At 37.8% G+C, this 18,991-nt stretch overlaps 2 protein-coding genes across 2 annotated transcripts in view; one reads left to right on the forward strand and one right to left on the reverse strand.

The window, feature by feature from the left end:
• The window catches only part of LOC130089955 (nesprin-1-like), a 29,779-nt gene extending 22,418 nt beyond the window's left edge, over nt 1–7,361 (reverse strand). The window contains exons 1-4 of the mRNA XM_056257579.1: nt 7,269–7,361; nt 6,791–6,867; nt 6,436–6,684; nt 198–4,387 (exon numbers count right to left, since the gene is read on the reverse strand). Coding sequence (XP_056113554.1) covers nt 198–4,387; nt 6,436–6,684; nt 6,791–6,812 — 4,461 coding nt within the window. The 5' untranslated portion in view covers nt 6,813–6,867; nt 7,269–7,361. The remainder of the gene's footprint in view (nt 1–197; nt 4,388–6,435; nt 6,685–6,790; nt 6,868–7,268) is intronic.
• Nucleotides 7,362–8,878: 1,517 nt separating this feature from the next.
• On the forward strand, nt 8,879–14,349 carry ilf2 (interleukin enhancer binding factor 2). Its single transcript, XM_056257591.1, has 14 exons — nt 8,879–9,005; nt 9,523–9,582; nt 9,674–9,716; nt 9,796–9,900; nt 10,094–10,171; nt 10,272–10,374; nt 10,493–10,558; nt 10,666–10,782; nt 11,457–11,535; nt 13,166–13,253; nt 13,334–13,395; nt 13,495–13,609; nt 13,688–13,778; nt 13,869–14,349. The coding sequence occupies exons 1-14, from the start codon at nt 9,001–9,003 to the stop codon at nt 14,018–14,020; spliced, it is 1,164 nt and encodes a 387-aa protein (XP_056113566.1). The 5' UTR covers nt 8,879–9,000; the 3' UTR covers nt 14,021–14,349.
• The last annotated feature ends 4,642 nt before the right edge of the window (nt 14,350–18,991 follow it).

Raw genomic sequence — 18,991 nt, forward strand, 5'->3', positions numbered from 1 at the left:
TGTATAATTCATTGTGAGGTCTTCGTCTACTTTCTTTTCTCGTTTAACTCATGATTGTCCTGTTTAACTACATTATGGAAGTAAAATGGGTTACAAATGCTTAATGTTGACTTTAAGAGTCCAGTTGCTGCTGACAATATTGATAATACAGATAATATTATGAAGCATCTGTCAACTTTATGTAAATTATGACTTACCTTTTCTTTGCTTGTCTTTTCTTGAGCAATGAGTTCTTTCTGTCTCTTTATCTCTTCCTTTGCCTGTTCTATATCCTCCAAAGTGTTTTTCACATCTTCTCTCATCTGCTCCACCTTATCATTCTCTTTAATGGTATCCTCAAGCCTCTCCTCCAGCTCCTTTTTTTGCTGCTGCATCATATTTTTCATGAGTTCTAGTTCATCTCGTTCTCTCATAATCTTTTCTTCTCTGTGTTCCATCTCTCTTCTCTTTCGTTGAACTTCGTTCTTCAACAGCTTCATCTCATCCCTGTCTCTTTTCATAATGTCCTTGTTGTGTTCCACCTCACTCTTAAGACCTTGCAGCATTTCTCGAATGTGTTCGATCTCCAGAATGAGCCTCTGCATCTCAGCATTCATCACCTCTTGGTCTGCTGTCTCCATCTGACATCCTGCCATTCGGTTTTCAATCTGGAACTTCGTTCTGCGCACCATTTCTCTTGTCGCCTCGATCTGCTGAATAAGGTTGATTATTGTGAGATTCATCTGTCCTTTCTCTTCTTCTAAATCTCTCTCCTCAACCCTTTGTTCAAACTCCTCCCTCGCTCTTTGGATTTCAACTTTAACTTGCTCCATTTCGTTCTTCTGTCTCTCCGTTTCCATTCTTTTCCATTCCATCTCATCTTTAGCCCTTTGTATCTCCATCTTCAATTGTTCCATCTCACCCTTCTTCCTCATGGTCAGTTTCATCCTTTGGTCAAGTTCTTTCTTCTTCCCTTCCATTTCTCTCTTCATCAGCTCCATTTCTCCAATCTCTCGTTTAGTTTTCTGCATCCTTTCCTCCAGCTCTTCTTTTTGTCTTTTTATTTCATTTTTGACATGCTGCATTTTATCCATCTCTGCTTTTGCTAGCTCCATTTTCTTTTCAACATCCTCTTTTTGTTTCAAGATCTCAGTCCTCATCAGTTTCATCTGGTATCTTTCACTCTTTGCTTTCATCATCTGATTCTCAATATCTTCTTTCTGTCTCTGGAGGTCTGCTTTCATCTTTTCAAGTTTAGTCATTTCTGACCTTGCCTTTTCAATCTTTACATCGATGTCCTTCTTATGTTTCGTTAACTCCACCTTCATGTCTTCAATCTCACCAATCTCCTTCTTCATAGCTTCCATCTTCCTCATTATCTCCTCCTTCTCCCTGTTCATCTTCTCACGTTCCTCCTGCTCTCCCTTTTCAGCCTCGTCCCACAACCTTTCCATCTCCGCTCTCACTCTGTTAATCTCTTCCTTGACCTCTCCATACGTATCATCCCCTCTCTGTGTTTCCATGCGAATCTTCTCCAGATCCTCTCTCTCGTGTTCCATATCCTCCCTCATCTGCCTCATAGCATCCTCTCGTCTTTTTGTCTCCTCTAACCTTTTATTCACATCCTCTCTTTGTTCTTGGACCTCAAGCATAACATTTTCAGCTTTCTCTCTATCTTGTCTCGCTAACTCTCTGCTTCTGTTCATGGTCTCTGTGTCAATAACTAGCTGAGTTTTGATCTTTTCAAGGTCTTCTTTTTGTCTCTGCACTTCTACATTATATCTCATCATCTCATACCTTAGTTTTTCTAGATCTTTCTTCTCGTTCTGGACCTGAAATTGAATCTGTTCAAGCTCCTCTCTCTCGTTAACTAAACGCTTTTCCTGATCTTCCTTGTCCTTAAGCACAGCTGTTCTCATTTGCTCAATGAACTCTCTCTCTTGCTGTGTATCCTCCAACATCTTCTGTAGAATTTCTTTTTCAGAATGCTTCATCTTTTCTAGCTCATGTCTGGCTATTTGTATCTCCTCATTTATTTGTTCTAACTCCTCTGTTTTCTTATGTATTTCATCTCTTTGCTCCAGCGCCTCTGTTATGGTTTCATACCGTCTCTTTTCTGACTCTTCCATTTGCTTTTTTAGGAGCATCTCAGCCTCTTGGACTGCAAGTTTGGCATGGTTTGCATCCTCTTTTTCTTTTTTTGCGGCTCTAATCCTGTTCTCTATTTCTGCCTGTTGTCTTTGTAGCTCATTTATCATGCTTTTGATTTCATCTGCTTCTTGTTTAGCCTTTTCTCTGCTGTTATTAATCTCTTCTCGCTCTTTCTCCATCTGTTCTATTGTTTTTTTCAACTCTTCTCCCTTTGCTTTTGCCTCATCCATCTGTTTGATAGCGGCATGTTTGTCTTCTTCTGCCTGAACCTTAATTTTGTCAAGACTGTACTTCCACTGCATGAGCTCCATCCTGCTGTCCTCAATGTTTTTCTGGGATCTCTGGACCTCGTCCCTTAGTTTTTCCAGTCTTTCCAGCTCATCCTGAGTTTTTGCTCTGAGTTCGACTTCCTCTGTCTCAGTTTCATGCCACCTGCTCTCCATTTCTTCCTTTACCCTGAGGATTTCACTTCTGAGGAACTCGCACTGTTCGGTCTCTCTTCTCACCAAATCTCTCTTTCTTTCCAGCTCCTCCTGCTCTTCCTCCAACTCAGCCTTTGTTTTCTCCATTTTTTCTTTAGTTTTTTGGATCTCCTCAACCTTCCTCTCAATATCTTCAATTTGCCCTTGAATTTCAGCTTTCATTTTTTCCATTTTCTCATTTTCCCGGATTGTGACCTCTTGACTGTTCTCAATCTCTTCTTTGGCTCTGACCATTTCATGTTTAATTCTCTCTAGATCTTGTCTCTCCCTCAGCATTTCCTCTTGTCTTCGGTTCAAGCTGTCTTTTTCGGCCTTGATCTCTGCTTTGATCAGTTCTGTCATTTCTCTTTCTTGTCTAGCCTCTTCTCTTATCTTAACACTTTCTTCCTTCTCTTTCAGTATCTTTGCTTTCTCCATATCATTAGCTCTTTGTATCTCTACTCTTACACTCACCAGCTCATCTCTCTCCCTCTGCAGTCGAGCTCTGTGCTCTATCTCCTCTGTCACTATCTCATACCTCTTCTTCTCCATTTCTTCTTTAGCTTTCCGTGTATCATCCCTCTGTTTTTCTACAATATCTTTGTCCCTCTGAATCTCTGTTTTCATATGTTTCAGCCTCTCAGTTTCTCTTTTTACTTCCTCAACTCTGCCCTCCATAGAAATCATGTGACTTTGTATGTCTGCTTTGGCCTGTTCGATCTTTTCCCACTCCTTTTTGACCAGCTCTCCATTCATTACCAACTCCTCTCTGCCTCTCTCAATTTCATGTTTCATCTCTTCCAGATCTTTTTCTTTTCTTAAGACGTTTTGCCATTTCTTTTCAATGAGGTTGTTTTCTATAAGTGTTTGAGCTCTCAGCTGGTTTATTCTCTCATCCTCTTGTTTTGAAAACTCTCTGTTTCTTTCAGCCTCTTCTCTTGCTCTTTGAACCTCGCCTTGCAGGTATTTCAGCTCATCTTTCTCTTTTTGGATTATAGCTCTCTGTTCCAGCCCTTCTTTTTCTGTTTCATGCCACCTTTGCTCCATTTCCAACTTCACTTGCTGTATGTCAAGTTTAATCTGCTCAAATTGGTCTTTTTGCTTCTTGATGTCATCCTTTTTTCTCTCCAACTCGTTTTTTTCCTCCTCTATTTCAGATTTCATCTGATCCATCTGACCCTTTGCTTTCTGTGTTTCGTCAATCTTCATTTCTATCTCATTAATCTGAACTTGTATGGCACTTTTCATTTGTTCCATTCGTTCCAACTCATACTTGGTGCTTTCTCGGTTGCTCTCCAGCTCCTCCTCCTGTCTCAGAGCCTCAAATCTGATCATCTCCAAATTCTGTCTCTCTCTCATGATATCATCATGCTTTTGCTCCAGGGTGGTTTGCTCGGTTTGCAGATCAGCTCTCATTTGCTCAATCCTCTCCCTCTCTCGGTTTACCTCTTCTTTATTCCGATCCATTCTTTCACGGATGTGGTCCATCTCAGCTTTCATGTGAGTAATAGTTCTCTCAAGTTGACTTTTCTCTGTGGTTATCCTAGTTATTTCATCTTGCTGTCGCTGAATCCTCTGTCTCGTGTTCTCTATCTCAGTCCTTTCTTGCTTGGTTCCTTCCCAAAGTTTCTCGATCTGCTCAATGGCACGCATCGTCTCCAGTTTACGCCTTTTTAGTGAGTCTTTTCTCTTCTGAATGTCTCTTGTATGCCCATCCTGTTTTCTTTTTTCTCTGGGAGAACTGAGTGGACTGCATATCTCTGTTTGCGTGTGCTTGCTGTTGCGTTGTATCCACTCTGAAAAAAAAAAAGATCATTTACATCAGGCCCATCAGTTCACTCCAAGCAGAATCAGTATTTTAACATTTCAGTTCATGCGTTCATTCTGTAACCTAATCGTTCCAAAAATGGTTTGATTAGAAAATGTACCGGTTAATAACTTTTTTTTATTGCTTATATGTTATACAAGCTTGAATTGTACTTTATACTAAGAGCTTGTGACTAAACCTCATAACTCGAGTGGATCCTCAAACTGTCGGCAAAACCAACAGTATCTCCCACCCGCCTCAGTCCTGCACGCATTTGGAGACGGTCTCTGCTTGTATGCAGTGCAAGGGCAAATAAAAAAACTAGTTCTTTAAATATGTACAGCGTTTTCTTTATTCAAAACACGATGTGTGTAAAGGCTAATATTTTGTTTATTTGATTATCGGAAATGAGTCTCTAAAGCCTGGAACACACCAACCCGACGGTCGGCCGTCGGGCAGTTTTTGTGTGTCGGCCGACTAAGTTTCCTCGGTGTGTTCCGCACGGTTCCGTGCCGTCGGCTGAAATTGGTCCTTGTCGGCTTTGTTTCGGCCGATTCGACATGTTGAATCGGCGTCGGGCCGTCGGTGAAAGAGGGAAGTCTGATTGGCTGCTCAGCTTAGTGAAAGAGTCAATGCACGAGAATAATAGCAAAACAGCGAGCAAAGAAGTTAAAACTCTACAGATATAAGGCTGTTCTTATGTTACGTCATCTTACCTTAGTGTTCCTTGGCGAATATTTCAATAGTAACACGAGCGGAGTGGAATAAAGAAAGTGTTTAGCAGGATTGATATTCAAAACGGTAAGCACGCACTGCTTTGCTTACGGTATGTGTATCTGCAGCCGGCAGCGTCGGTTTCCCTTTTTGAATGACGAATATAGACTAATATATCTGCAGAAATAGACAGTTGTCTCATTTACACGCAGGCGCAGAACGCGCATTCTAGCTGACAGTCGGCTGTAGTTCTCTCGGTGTGTTCAAGTGCAGCTTTTCACCCCGACGAGAGGCGACAACACAGTCGGCTTTCATCAGCGCTAGTTCGTCGGCTTCGGCTTGGTGTGTTCCAGGCTTTAGTCTGGTATTTGCTATCTAGTCAGCCAATTCAGCCTGTGTGTAACACTTTGTCTTTTATAACGCAAGCTTTTTGCCAAATATTTAAAACGACAGTAAAAACTGAGCGCACACATAGCTACAATACCTTTGTAACCTGTAAGTTGATGATAACTTAATGCGATGCACTTACTGCCTCAGATGCGACCTTTCTAATGACGGACAAAACAAAAATCTACTACATTTGTTTGTTAAAAATCTTGTAACGCCATTTGAGCTTGATTTTGGAAAACTTTGTATAATATAACAACACGCAAGTGTCTGACCATATACATATAGCCACAATACTAAATTTGACAACAAAGTGTTTAATAATTTTTAATAATTTAAATTTCCTGAATAGTAGCGGATCTACACTAACCTGCAATTTTCGATGGTTTCATAACTCACCACACTGGATATAACCTGCCAGTCACATATCCTCGGATAAACTCCTGCGACAGCTAATGCTAGCACTTACATAGGATGACTTGACATCTGAGCGTGGGCATTTCACTGACGTTGGATACGTCAACATCACATGTGCATTGGCCGTACTGTTTGAATTTATTATTGGTTGACTGGCAAATTAAAATCTTAAACAGAATGATAAAATAACGTTATTAACCAGTTAATTTAGTTTTTCTCTATGTTCCTGTTAAAATTTCGGTCATTTCCAGTTTTTGTTTTCGTTCCTTGAACCGGTTCAGAGCCCTGATGTACATAAATGTTATGTTACCATAACAATCTTCATGCAAGTTTTATTTTTTATACCACTTCATAAGAGTTTATAGAGATAAGTTTATAATGACTATGGCTTTGAAGCCAAAAAAAGATTCATGATTTAACCTGTTATATTGAAAATAATGTGCATATCGGACAGATCCAGTTCTTGTCAAATGACTGACACTAGCCACTGAAATCCACAAATCTATTAATTTTTCTAACCTAGTTCATGAATCAATTCAGGCTCTGTCATTCTCAGGATAAGATGGAAGGACACTCTGTTTCGGGCTGGCTCTCTTTCCAAAGCCTCAAACAGGAGCCGCATTGCCTCCTGCTGGGTTGGAGCAGCCTCCACTTTTTGAGCTGCCACTTCATGGATCAGACTTTGGGAGATAACAGCCTCCGCAATGTCACTGACCCGAGTCGCTCTTGTAATTATCTGCTCCTTGAATTCTGTCAGGAAATCTCCAACTGTTGGGAAGAACAACATTTGAAGGAGAACATGCATACACTATGCACAATACAATTGCAATAAATTAAACTTTGATTAAATTAAGTGGTGCTCTGTGAACTTTACCGTAGTCTCTGGATTCTGCCATTGCTGCTTGCTACATGTTTTTTTTTTTAAATAGATGATGGTGTGTGAATTGTGATCTGAAAATTAATACAAATTAATTGCAGTACATAATATACTACAGTACTACAAAAATAAATGAAAAATAGCATAATAATATAAATCAATATATATTAATAGAAAAAAAATAAAAGTAAGTCTATGTAAAGGTAAGTCTTATAAAGTTTTTAAAAAGTTTTAATTCGTTGTGAAATGGAGAAAAAAAAACAATGCATTAAAAATATTTAATCAAGGTAATACTATATATTTTGTTTATACATGATAATGAAAGAGGCAGAAATAGTATTTGCTGTACTTTTTTCTTCTTCGACTTAAACTGAATTAAAAGAAAGCACACATATCATCAAAGTACCAGACAGGACAGGTAGCTAAGACATATCACTTACACAAATTTTTATAAAATTGTTACAAACATTCTTACCTTCTTTGTTATTACTGGATTTAATTAATTCTGTAAATTGTGGTCTGCTGATGAAGGCATATTGCTGTAATAACAGTGAAAGTGACTCTGACATGCAAAAACAAATCTTATCTTTCTTCAGCACATGCATAATGTCTACGTAATTCACGTAAAATGGCACAGCTTTGGATTACTGAGCGTTTGATTGGCTGTGGGTGGCAAAATATTGTGTGCCTGTTCTTCTCTGATAAAGGCGGTGTACGTACTGTACAGGTCCACCCCTGACATGGTGTCACAATCTAGACCTCACTGCAACACCTACTTGTAAGTGTTTTAGGAAAGAAAAAATGAAATTCTTGCCCAAAGAGTGGGATATGATGTGGGCCAAAAATATATAGTAATAATAGTGAAACTGTTTTTTTTTATATATATTTTCTTTTAATGAATGAAGGAGGCACTTATACAATCACTTTACAATCCAGTCAGGGGATTTTTTTTTTCTTTTGCTTGATTCTAATTTAATGTATAATTCATTTCAAATAATATTATCACCAGAGAAATTGGAGTAAAAAATTATATACACTACCGTTCAAAAGTTTGGGGTCGGTATGATTTTAAATACTTTTAAAAGAATTCTCTTCTGCTAACCATGGCTGCGCTTATTTGATTAAAAATACAACAAAAATCAGTTATAGTATTAAATATTATTCCAGTGTAAATCAGCTGTTTTCTGTGTGAATATATAGTAAAGTCCTGTGATCAAAGCTGAATTTTCAGCATCACCAGTGTCAGTGTCTTCAGTGTCAAATGATCCTTCACAAATCAGTATAATATGAGGATTTGATGCTCAAGAAACATTTATTATTAGTATCAATGTTGAAACAGTTGTTGGTCTGTCAGTTGTACAGTTTTTTTTTTTTTTTTTTTTTTTTTTTTTAAGGATTCTTTGATGAATAGGGTTAGGGTTAGAATCTTTTGTAACATTATAAATGTCTTTACTGTCACTTTCGATCAAATTAATTATTCCTTGATAAATAAAAGTATTGATTTCTTTCCTCCAAAAAATAAAATTCTCACTGACCCCAAACTTTTGAACGGTAGTGTATATACATTGTTTTTTTTTTCAGAATGTATATTTGGTTTGCCCCCCACTTCAGTTGCTGTAAGGTTATGTAAAAGCTGGTGATCTGATATGATTAAAAGAGCATCTTGTGCTGTAATAAAAGCGAGCCTACATCTGACTGTCTGTACAAATGAGTTCAAATAATCAATTGCAAATTATTTTACTTGATAGGTGACTTTAAAATCGTAAAGCCAAATCTTAAATAGGTCTTCAATTTATAATTTTTTCAGTTTGTCAATGACGACTGGGACTTTTACTAGGATACGCTGTTATCTTTGACTTTTATAGACTGTTATTCCGTATAGGGAAACATGGTACAGGCGTATGCGAAATATGCCAAGGAAACAGTTGAGCATGTGTTGTTATTTTGTCCTAGGTATGAACTGGAAAGTTACATACATCGAGACTGAAATCACTTCACACTCCAGCACAGGTGGTGGCGATATGCACCATAAAGTTGGTATGCAACCCGCCAATAAATCCATAGAAGAAGGAGAAGACTGTTATTCCGGACTTTTATTCTGAAATGAAACTTCCGGTTAGGCAAACGCAGATCGGCGGTAGCTGTTGAAGGAGGCAGAGCATTTCTCATCAGCGTGTTCCTGTTAAGCTGACAAAACGTCTTACGCAATGAGGTTCTAATTGTTTTATTCTTAAAAAAAAAAAAAATATCAACTGCTTGACTAAGTTACAAACCGAGGTTCATCAAATCGCCGCATTTTTTATTATTATTGTGATGCTATGCTAGCCCAGTGCCTGTTAGCATGTTGCTCTGCTAGCCGTGGTGTGCATTTTATGGATAACATAAATGGGACATATTTACTATTTGTGCGCTTGCATTAAAACTGATTTTCGATGCATTTGGATTTAACTCCTATTATTCTGTTGTTTGTAAAACGCTATGTATTCTATCAAGGGAAATGTTCGTTAACACATTCATGAACGAATGAATGAAGAACCGAGCATTCACATGAACAATGATGCTCCTTTTTACCTGTGATTGTGTTTATTTTTCCCAACAGTTAAAATAAAAAAAGATTAGCTGCTTTGACTACGATTTGAGATTTTGCCGGATGATTTAAATTGTATTTATTTTTTGTTAAAAGAAATGTGTTTTCCCCTTTATTTAATTACTGATTTTGTGTTTCTCAGAGGAGATCGTGGCAGGGGCCGAGGTGGCCGATTCGGCTCCCGCGGAGGTTTGGTCCAAGGGTGAGTGTTTTTATTTATTTATATGCGTTTATATTTTATTTGCTGACTAATTTTATATTGGTCTAACATTCCATGTCTTCTGTTTTCTCAGGTATCGGCCCTTTGTTCCTCACATACCATTTGACTTCTATGTTGTAAGTGCATTTCTACATTGATTCTTTGCTTTGTGAAACTAATCCTTTACGCCTCCAGCTCATGAACTGCTTGTTACAGTGTGAGATGGCCTTTCCTCGAGTGAAGCCGGCTCCTGACGAGACTGCTTTCAGTGAGTGTCTGCTGAAGAGGAACCAAGATCTTTCTCCTAACCCTTCTGAACAGGTACAATGATTTTCCATTAGGATAAATGGCCAAAACACTCAAATGAGTCCTTCCTATGTGGGTTAAACCATAGATCAGTAAATTAAGCCTCATCCTTCATATTTATTTTAACTCTTAAAAAATATGAATGAGAATTATTGCTGAGTTAGTTTAAATAATTTGGGCTTATGTTTTTTTTTTCATTCTGTTCCAGGCTTCCATTTTGTCCTTGGTCACTAAGATTAACAATGTCATTGACAACCTAATCGTGGCACCTGGAAACTTTGAAGTGGTAAGAAGGCGAAGTCACTCAATAAGTCAATCTTCATTTCCCCCTCCCCCATATTACTTTTGTAGAATAAATGTTTAATGTCTTACAATCCCCTCTGTAGCAAATTGAGGAAGTAAGACAAGTGGGATCGTATAAAAAGGGCACCATGACGACAGGACACAATGTAGCTGACCTTGTGGTTATCCTGAAGATCTTACCCACCTGTGAGTATCATTTCATGAGTTTTGTTCTGTTTAGTTGTATATGTGGGTCACTTCTATCCCCAGAGTGCTTTGTTTATTGATAATCCTGTTGTTGTTTTTTTCCTGTTTATTTGTTTAGTGGAAGCTGTCGCTGCTTTGGGAAACAAAGTAGTTGATACCCTGCGTACACAGGACCCTTCTGAGGGTGAGTATTGGTTTTAATCTGGCAAGCCATTTATTTGTAATCAAAATGGGGGAAAATCAAACTACTTTGCCTGCATTTTCAATGAAATGTGTTCCTCTTCTCTTCAGTACTGTCCATGCTGACCAACGAGACAGGTTTTGAGATCAGCTCTGCTGATGCCACGGTAAAAATCCTCATCACCACGGTTCCACCCAACCTGCGCAAACTGGACCCAGAGCTCCACTGTAAGTCACACTCTCAAACACTACAGCTGTTAGTTTGACAAGTTTTTCTTACAAATTAGCTTTCTGGGGATCTACAATGTTTCACCATGCTGCTATTTTTTATTTCTCAATATAGTATATTTAATTCAAATATTAAATATATTTAATATATTAATTTAAAACTCTGGTTTTAGCCTATTTTCTCGATTATATTACTTTTGCCTATCAAATAATGCGAAGATAGATGATAGGCGAATAATTTAACAACGTTAACTGTTACCGTTATCAAATCTCAAAACAAATATCCAGGTATTGTAGTAATGCCTACCTTCATTGTCATTAAAAATGATTGGCTGTGTGTTATTATTTGTTTATTTAGACTACATTGTGCAGAATTTTAAAGGGATAGTTCACCCTAAAATAAAAAATTGTCATCTCACCCTCAAGTTGTTTCAAACCTGTATGTTTATGGAAGTAGCATACCGACAACTCTTTGGTTATTCACATTCTTTAAAATATCATATTCTGTGTTCAGCAGAAGAAATAGATTCATACAGGTTTAGAACAACTTGAGGGTTGGGTAAATAACCTTTTAATTTTTGGGTAAACTATCCATTCAACATCTGACATGAATCGATTATCGGCCATATAGCAGCCAGAATTTTAACTGCAGTTCCTTCCTATTCCTTTTGCAGTGGACATCAAGGTTCTGCAAAGTGCTCTGGCAGCCATTCGTCACGCTCGCTGGTTTGAGGAGAATGCTTCTCAGTCAACGTAAGGATAGTTGTATCTCTTAATGGCTTCAAAGGGGATAGGTCACCATTTACTCACTCATGTTGTTCCAAATTTTTGTTGTTCCAGAGGTTTTTTGTGTTGAACACAAAAGATATTTTAAAGGGGATGTCAACCCTATAGTGATAATCCACCTACTTTTTTTTTATCCCCATAAATCATAAGCAGTGTCTCTTTTCAGCCATGGGGCTGGTGTGACGTCACATCAGCCACAGGCTCCGCCCACAAATGTTGACGGACACTGCCGTTTTAACAGAACCTCCCTGATCGAGTTCACAGCGAGTTGTACACATCCGCCATTGCTGCAGTGATGAGAATGTCTCCCAAGCATTGTAGGTGTTGTGTAGCTGGATGTATTGATCCACATAGCTCTCTATTTACTTCCGAAATCTGAGCCAGCCGCTGAAGACGAGGTGGATTCATTTTGTTTTAGAAAAAAATGCTCCCTCAACTCCACCGAAATTCGCTTGTCTGCTCGAATCATTTTACACCGGACTGCTTTGTGAATGAGGGTCAGTATAAAGCAGGTTTCTTTCTCCAGAGCGATAGGCCTAACGTTACTGATCACGGCAGAAATGAAAGTGAGAGCACACGCTTTGACAGCTCATCGAGTCGTTTTACAGATATAAAGTTTACCAGTTTATTCAGCACCCCCTGAAAAGGTGTAATGTGTACTGTTAGTTGTAACGAGTGTTTTGTGTAATTCGCTGTGTATGTTGATGATAATGAAAGGCAGAGAGAGAGCGTTTATGGATAAGACTTTAACGCGCACTTATATTGTTTATTCAGCTCTTACAGTGATTTTCTGAAGTAAAACTAACGCTTCATCTTTTGTGTGATGTACAATAAACTTAATTGAACTCATCAGTATATTTTTGGCCATCATTCGGATGGGGTTCGCTACAGCAGGCTTGTATTAATAATGGATAAAAGCAAATGACAAATACGTTATAACCGTAATTAAACTAAACTATACCTGTTCTATCTCCATACAGCATATATTATCTGACTCTGTAGGCATTATTGTCCAACTCATTCGAAATGAACACTGGTACTGAGAGTTTCTGTTCTGATATTATCATTCCGTCACCGTGAGATGAGATTGTCCTGACCAACAGAGGGCAAGCTCGTGAGGCTCCGCCCCCTTGGCCTGCAGCTGCAGCTCATTTGCATTTAAAGGGATACACTCTAAAGCGGCACGTTTTTCTGAGCCCCAAAAAAGTGACAATTTAAACATGCTGTAAAAAATTATCTCTTTGGTATCTTGAGCTAAAACTTCACATACACACTCTGGGGACATCAGAGACTTACTTTACATCTTGTTAAAAGGGGAATTATAGGTGCCCTTTAACGAATGTTGGTAGACAGGTGATGCTAGTCAGTCAGTGACTTCCATAGTATTTTTTTTTTCTACTATGGAAGTCAATGGTTACTGTCAACTGTTTGATTACCAACTGTCTTTTAAAATATATTTTGTGTTCAACACAGAAGAAAGGCCCTCAAGTTGTTTCAATCCTGTATGAGTTTGAGTAAATGATGACCACTTTAATTTTGGGGTGAACAATCCCTTTAATTAATTTTGTGGCTTACTTTGGTTTCTATGTTGATTCAGTGTGAAAGTTTTGATCCGCTTGTTGAAAGACGTTCGAGCCCGGTTCCCTGGATTTGAACCTCTCACTCCCTGGATCCTGGATCTGCTGGTGGGCACCATTATCAGTCTAACTTGGTTTTCTGCACTACACCAGTTGATTTGATATCTGTAATGTGGCTCTCTTCACAGGGTCACTCTGCTGTCATGAACAACCCCTCTAGGCAGCCATTGCCACTCAATGTTGCTTACAGGTGAGTCAGAACTTCCTGTTTGTTGTTAACCAATTGCTTGTTGTCATGGGCATCAATCTTTTTTTGCATCTTGGGGTAAAATGAGCATGTGTATTGCAGGCGCTGTCTTCAGATGCTCGCTGCAGGTCTTTTCCTGCCAGGTTCTGTAGGGATCACTGATCCGTGTGAAAGCGGGAACTTCCGTGTTCACACTGTCATGACACTGGAGCAGCAGGTAATACAGATTTGAGTCAACTGGTAATACACCATTCTAATGTTAAAATCAGATAATCTGATTCATTTGTTTCTGCAGGACATGGTGTGTTTCACAGCCCAAACGCTGGTGAGGGTTCTCTCTCATGGAGGATACCGCAAGATCTTGGGCCTTGAAGGAGATGCTAGTTGTGAGTGTTTGAGGTTTATTCCGGATTAAATTTATGTAGTTCCAACATTTCTGTGTCATTAAGCCAATTGTCTGTGATGCTCATCTGCAGATCTCACCACCGAGATGTCTACATGGGATGGAGTAATCATTACCCCATCTGAAAAAGCCTATGAGAAACCCCCAGAGCGCAAGGAAGAGGAGGATGAAGCATTGGAGGAAGGTGGAGAGGGGGAAGAGGAAAGCATGGAGACCCAGGAATAATGCAGTAGTCTCCGACGACAACGTTTCAGCCTGATCGTTTGTATTTATGTTGGTTTTTTATAGATCTGTCTTGTATCTACAAATTTTACCCATAAGTCCCCTGCATAATGGTTTCTGTACATCAGTCTGCACCTCCTTGAGTAAAAGCCATGGTTGGAAAGGCACACAGCTATAACAAGGACCAAAAGGCAATGTCCCATTATTCTGTCTTTTCACCTCAGCTCATTCTGATATGGTTATATCTAGGAAGGAGACTGGAAATTACTTTCTTTTTTTTTTGGTTTGTATTTTCATCTCGTATGGTCAATTAAAGTTTTTATTTCCCCCTTTGTACTATATGTCAGCATTCTTTTTCTTATTACCGAGTGTGGTGTAATAGTTTCCCGCCCCCACTAATCTTGGACAAATACTTAAAGGGATAGTTCACCCAAAAAAAATACAGTTCTTATACTTTTTATACATTTACTCACCCTCATGTCCTTCCTTATTTTTAAGTCTCAATTTTACATCCATCTGAAGTTCATGCAACCAAAATTCACTTCAAATGTTACAAAGGGACATTGTAAAAAATAATTCAATGTGAAATGACTTAAGACTTCTGAAGAGACTGGATCACTTCATAAGATGAACAGGTGTAATTTACGGAAGTCCAATTAAGTTTGTTCTCGTGTCAAGCATGCGTGGTTGAGCATTAGGGTCCATAAAATGAAAACATTAAAAATACTTTACTACTTTTTATTCCAAAGATGAACAAAGTCTTTTTGGTTGTGACCAACATGAGGGCAAGTAAATAACACAATTTTCATTTTGGGTATAATATGTGACCAATACTTTGCTGTCGGAAAGAATAGGAATCATGGAGAACACCAGGTTTAATTCTTGCCTGCTTCTTGGGGAAATCTTATTAAAGCCAAAATGTTTTGAAAGATATTTAATTTAAAAATAAAATGTAGCTTCCCATTCATCAATAACATTCACTGAGCATTCAAATGTCGATGTAGCTGGGAAAACAACTAATAAAGAATAGGCTACTATTGTCACAGAAGCAATATAGCCTACCCTTCGCCATGTTTAAAGTTTATGGCACGGAAACTCAAATGATTTCCAAGTTTCCCTGTAGTAAATACGACGAGAGAGCATTATATCTAATTTCCGACTAGGAAACTCAATATTTACGATAGTTCCGATAGCACGTGAAGGCAGCAATGCAGACCAATGCTAACTGCAGCGCGAGTATAAAATCGTCGGTTGTTGATGTTGGCGCCAAGCGTGCCGCACAAGCCCTCAAAAGTGAAGCCAAAACGTCTCGATCGCCCCCCCCGTGACCGGTCCTAGTATAGGTCATAAGCCCCGCCTCCCCATGTTATTCAACGTGAGACCAACTAAATAATTAAATTACACTTCACATATCTTTTTTCTAAAGATAGTTTCTGTCATTTGTAGTTTCTATCACGTTGATGTAATTTCGAGTGTTTGTTTTTAAAATAAGTTTTTAGTTAGTTATTTGATGCTATAAAAACGGTGCTGTGACATCATGATTGTCAGCTGTGATTGACAGCTTCTCTGTGCGAAGTAGTCACTGAAGTACTAACGGACTTTTTTTCATAATGTTGACTATGTGTTTAGTAGTTGTATTTACCTTATTTTAATGAGGTACTGCAATCAGCAGACATCATTGGAGAGGAACGGAGCAGACAAGGCCACTTAAGAAAAGTGCCGAGTGATTTCGCGGCTTTACTTCCTGCTCACGACTGCATATGACTGGTCCCGAAAACGCTACTGCGCAGACTCAAGTTCCAATATGTCAGCGCCATATCGGGACACTGGCGGCTTCAGTTCTCTCCAATGGAAAAGAGCGAAGGGGCGTCGTCCATCTTTTTTTACAGTCTATGGTTGGCGCTAATATCATTCCTGGCGAACGAGCCTAAATAGAGGCTTCTTCTAACGTGAGTATACGTTTTAAACAGATTTTTCAAAAGGTTTAACTAACATCTAAGTAGTACTGAATTTCGTGTGAAATATTATTGTCTTAAGTGAAGGCAAACATATCAGAAAAATAACAGAACACTAACTGGACAGCAGTCATTTTACCTTGCTAAAATAGCTTTATAATAATTTTTAGAAAATGTTTACAACCGTTTACAATATTACATTCTGTTTAGGTTTACCACATCACAGTGTGCCATCTCTCTGATTTAATGCTAGTAGACATTGAGCTGTACATCAGTGGCGAGAAAACAAAGACTAAACATGATCCATGAATTTTTCAGCTGTGCCATTATTCATCATAAGGCATCCCCTCCACCCTTTCGTTTCAACAAATCAGTAAGAGTTAGATTTATTTCAAATCTGGAAATAATATATTGAAAAAGGTGAAGTGGCAGCTATTGCAGTTTGGTAAAATGATGTAAAAAGCATAGATACAAAATCAACTTATTTTATCTTGGCACTGTATCAAATAAATAAATAATTAAAATAAAAAAACAAGCAAAAAAATACAACAACCATAAATAGTGATAATGTTAATAATCACATTTTTCACAATGTTCTGTTATAAGTAAATCAATGAACATTTGAAACAGAACAGAATTGTTTTGCTACATCATAAACTGCCCAAATATGATATTTTTCCATTATGAGAGGGGAAGTTAGTCTGATCTGTATGTTCATTTGACGATTCCTGTTGTCATGCGATATATTGCACACAAATGCTGGAGGAGATTGGCCCTAATATCAGCTGTTATTTTTCAATTGATCTCGTCTCGTCTATTTTCTACATTAGCAGCAATTACGAACAAAAGAATAAAATCTAAATCGGGTGGCTCTTTACACATAAACACCCTGGAGAATACAGAATAGATTTTCTCATAGTCATAACCGCAATAACATTATTCTTCATTATATATGAAATGACCAATAATAGTAATCATCATAACAATCCATTGAATATTAATAATAACAACTTCAATTGCAACAGATATATTTACTGTACATAATACAACAGAACTGAGAAGGTATTTGTAATTACACAGTAATTGTTTGTAAGTCTATGACCCATGTAATTTCCAGTGATCAGTAATGTGGTATAGAATCCAACGTAACGTCTACGTCACACTGCTACAAGCTCCTCTGTGCTACGAAGAAATATTCATCACTTACTCTAGCTAAATCTGTTTACGGCACATACAGAGGCTTCGCCAACACTTTTTAGACTCGTTTTTCAGTTTAAAGGAGCAATGGCAGAGAGTTTCAGCCATCCATTCTGACCTATTAAGAGACACAAGGTGTCTCAAGAACCGACAATCAACGTACCGATCGGGTCATGTGTTGACACGGGAAGCTTTACATGATGCAGCAAGAGACACAGTTATTAATATTGTATTTGATTAGGTTTCATCAATCCATTTACATTGGAAAATATTGGTTAGAATAGAAAGGCCATCAAAATAGTCTTTCTGGGCAGTCCATTTGAGCGTCATGTCAGTGCCTGAAAAGGCAAGCGACTTGGCGGGGCGGAGGGGGGGAAGTGTGGTCAGTCAGTCTTGCTTGAAACTAAGTTTCGTTGGTATATCAAAAACAAATGGCCCTGATAAGAGATCATCCTATTTCTCGCACTGGAAACCCAAACGGCGTGCCAAACATAGTCTTTCAGTGTTTTGAGAAGGCAGGAAGTCCTTCACAGTGGAAGAGGAAAAAGTCTGTTGTGCTTTTCTGTCGCATAGACTCGCTGTTTCGAGAAAAAAAAAGAAAAAAGAAAAAAACGTATAAGTTGACTGTAACCATTTTGAAGTTTAAAAAATATATGTCAAATAAATAAATAAATAAATAATAAATAAAAAGGAGATGATTGGCAACAGTAAATAAAAAAAAAAAAAAAAAACAGTGCAAATGTCTGAAATAACTGTCAGACTAATAAACGAGATGAGATTAAGATACAGAAATGTGTATGCATTATTGTAAATAAATAGATAAATACTCCTGCCCTTTTTTCCAGACAGAGCTGTATCAGATCTACAGTTTTGATAGAAGAGTTTTTTTCATGGATTATTAAAAGCATGCAGGTTACATAAACATCCACTGTGAGGTGGTTATTAGCTGGATGAGGTGTAACAAATCAAATTATTATAACAATACATATTGTGTGAGTTATATATTTTGTATTGAATATAATACTGAATAGTTAGATTTAAAAAAGCCACACATAGTGCTGTTAGGCACGTGTAGATAGTCAAGACAGAAAACAGATTATATTTTTCGCCCGTGGACAACATGGCAAGTGGCTGTCAACGGTTTGTTCTTTTGTCAAGTCTTTAACCAGTCCATTTCAAGATTGACAAAAGAAATAAGAGGAAAGCAACCCGATTCTGTCTAAAGTCTTCTATAAAGTCCACAGAGCTTGTTTTTTTTTAACATATTTGAACACCACTTTTGACAACATATGTTCATCTGCTAATCTAAAAATGTACTTTATAAAATATACATCTCCCAATAAAATATTTTCCATCTTATTCCATGGTTAAACATACCAAAAACAAACAAATGTTCATGCAATCATCACTTTTCCCTTTTCTTAAAAACCCCCAAAACAAAACAAGTATGACAATGAGTTAGCAAGAATGATTGTGTAATCTGGTTTCTGGTTTCAAATTAAAAGTTGAATGCACACAATCCATTCTTCCTATCACATCATATTTCCTTTCTTTCATAAACACAAAACTTCACCACTTAAACTAACACAGCATATATTTTTTTTTAAAGTGGAGACAGACTTTTATTTCTAAAAGAATCTAAAGTGTATTAGTTATTTTGTTTGCGCCTCAGACAAAATTAAAGAGGGAAATGACAATAAGATAATTCTAAAAATAATAATATTAAGTTGTGGGCCAGACCACTAGACAATGGAACTGGAACTAATTCATTTCTCCCAACAAAAAAAAAAAAGAAAAAAAAGAATAAAATTAAAGCACTCAG

Source organism: Rhinichthys klamathensis, unplaced genomic scaffold (genome assembly GCF_029890125.1).
Source record: "Rhinichthys klamathensis goyatoka isolate OS25496 unplaced genomic scaffold, OSU_Roscu_1.1 h1tg000140l_1, whole genome shotgun sequence".
Classification (NCBI taxonomy): domain Eukaryota; kingdom Metazoa; phylum Chordata; class Actinopteri; order Cypriniformes; family Leuciscidae; genus Rhinichthys; species Rhinichthys klamathensis.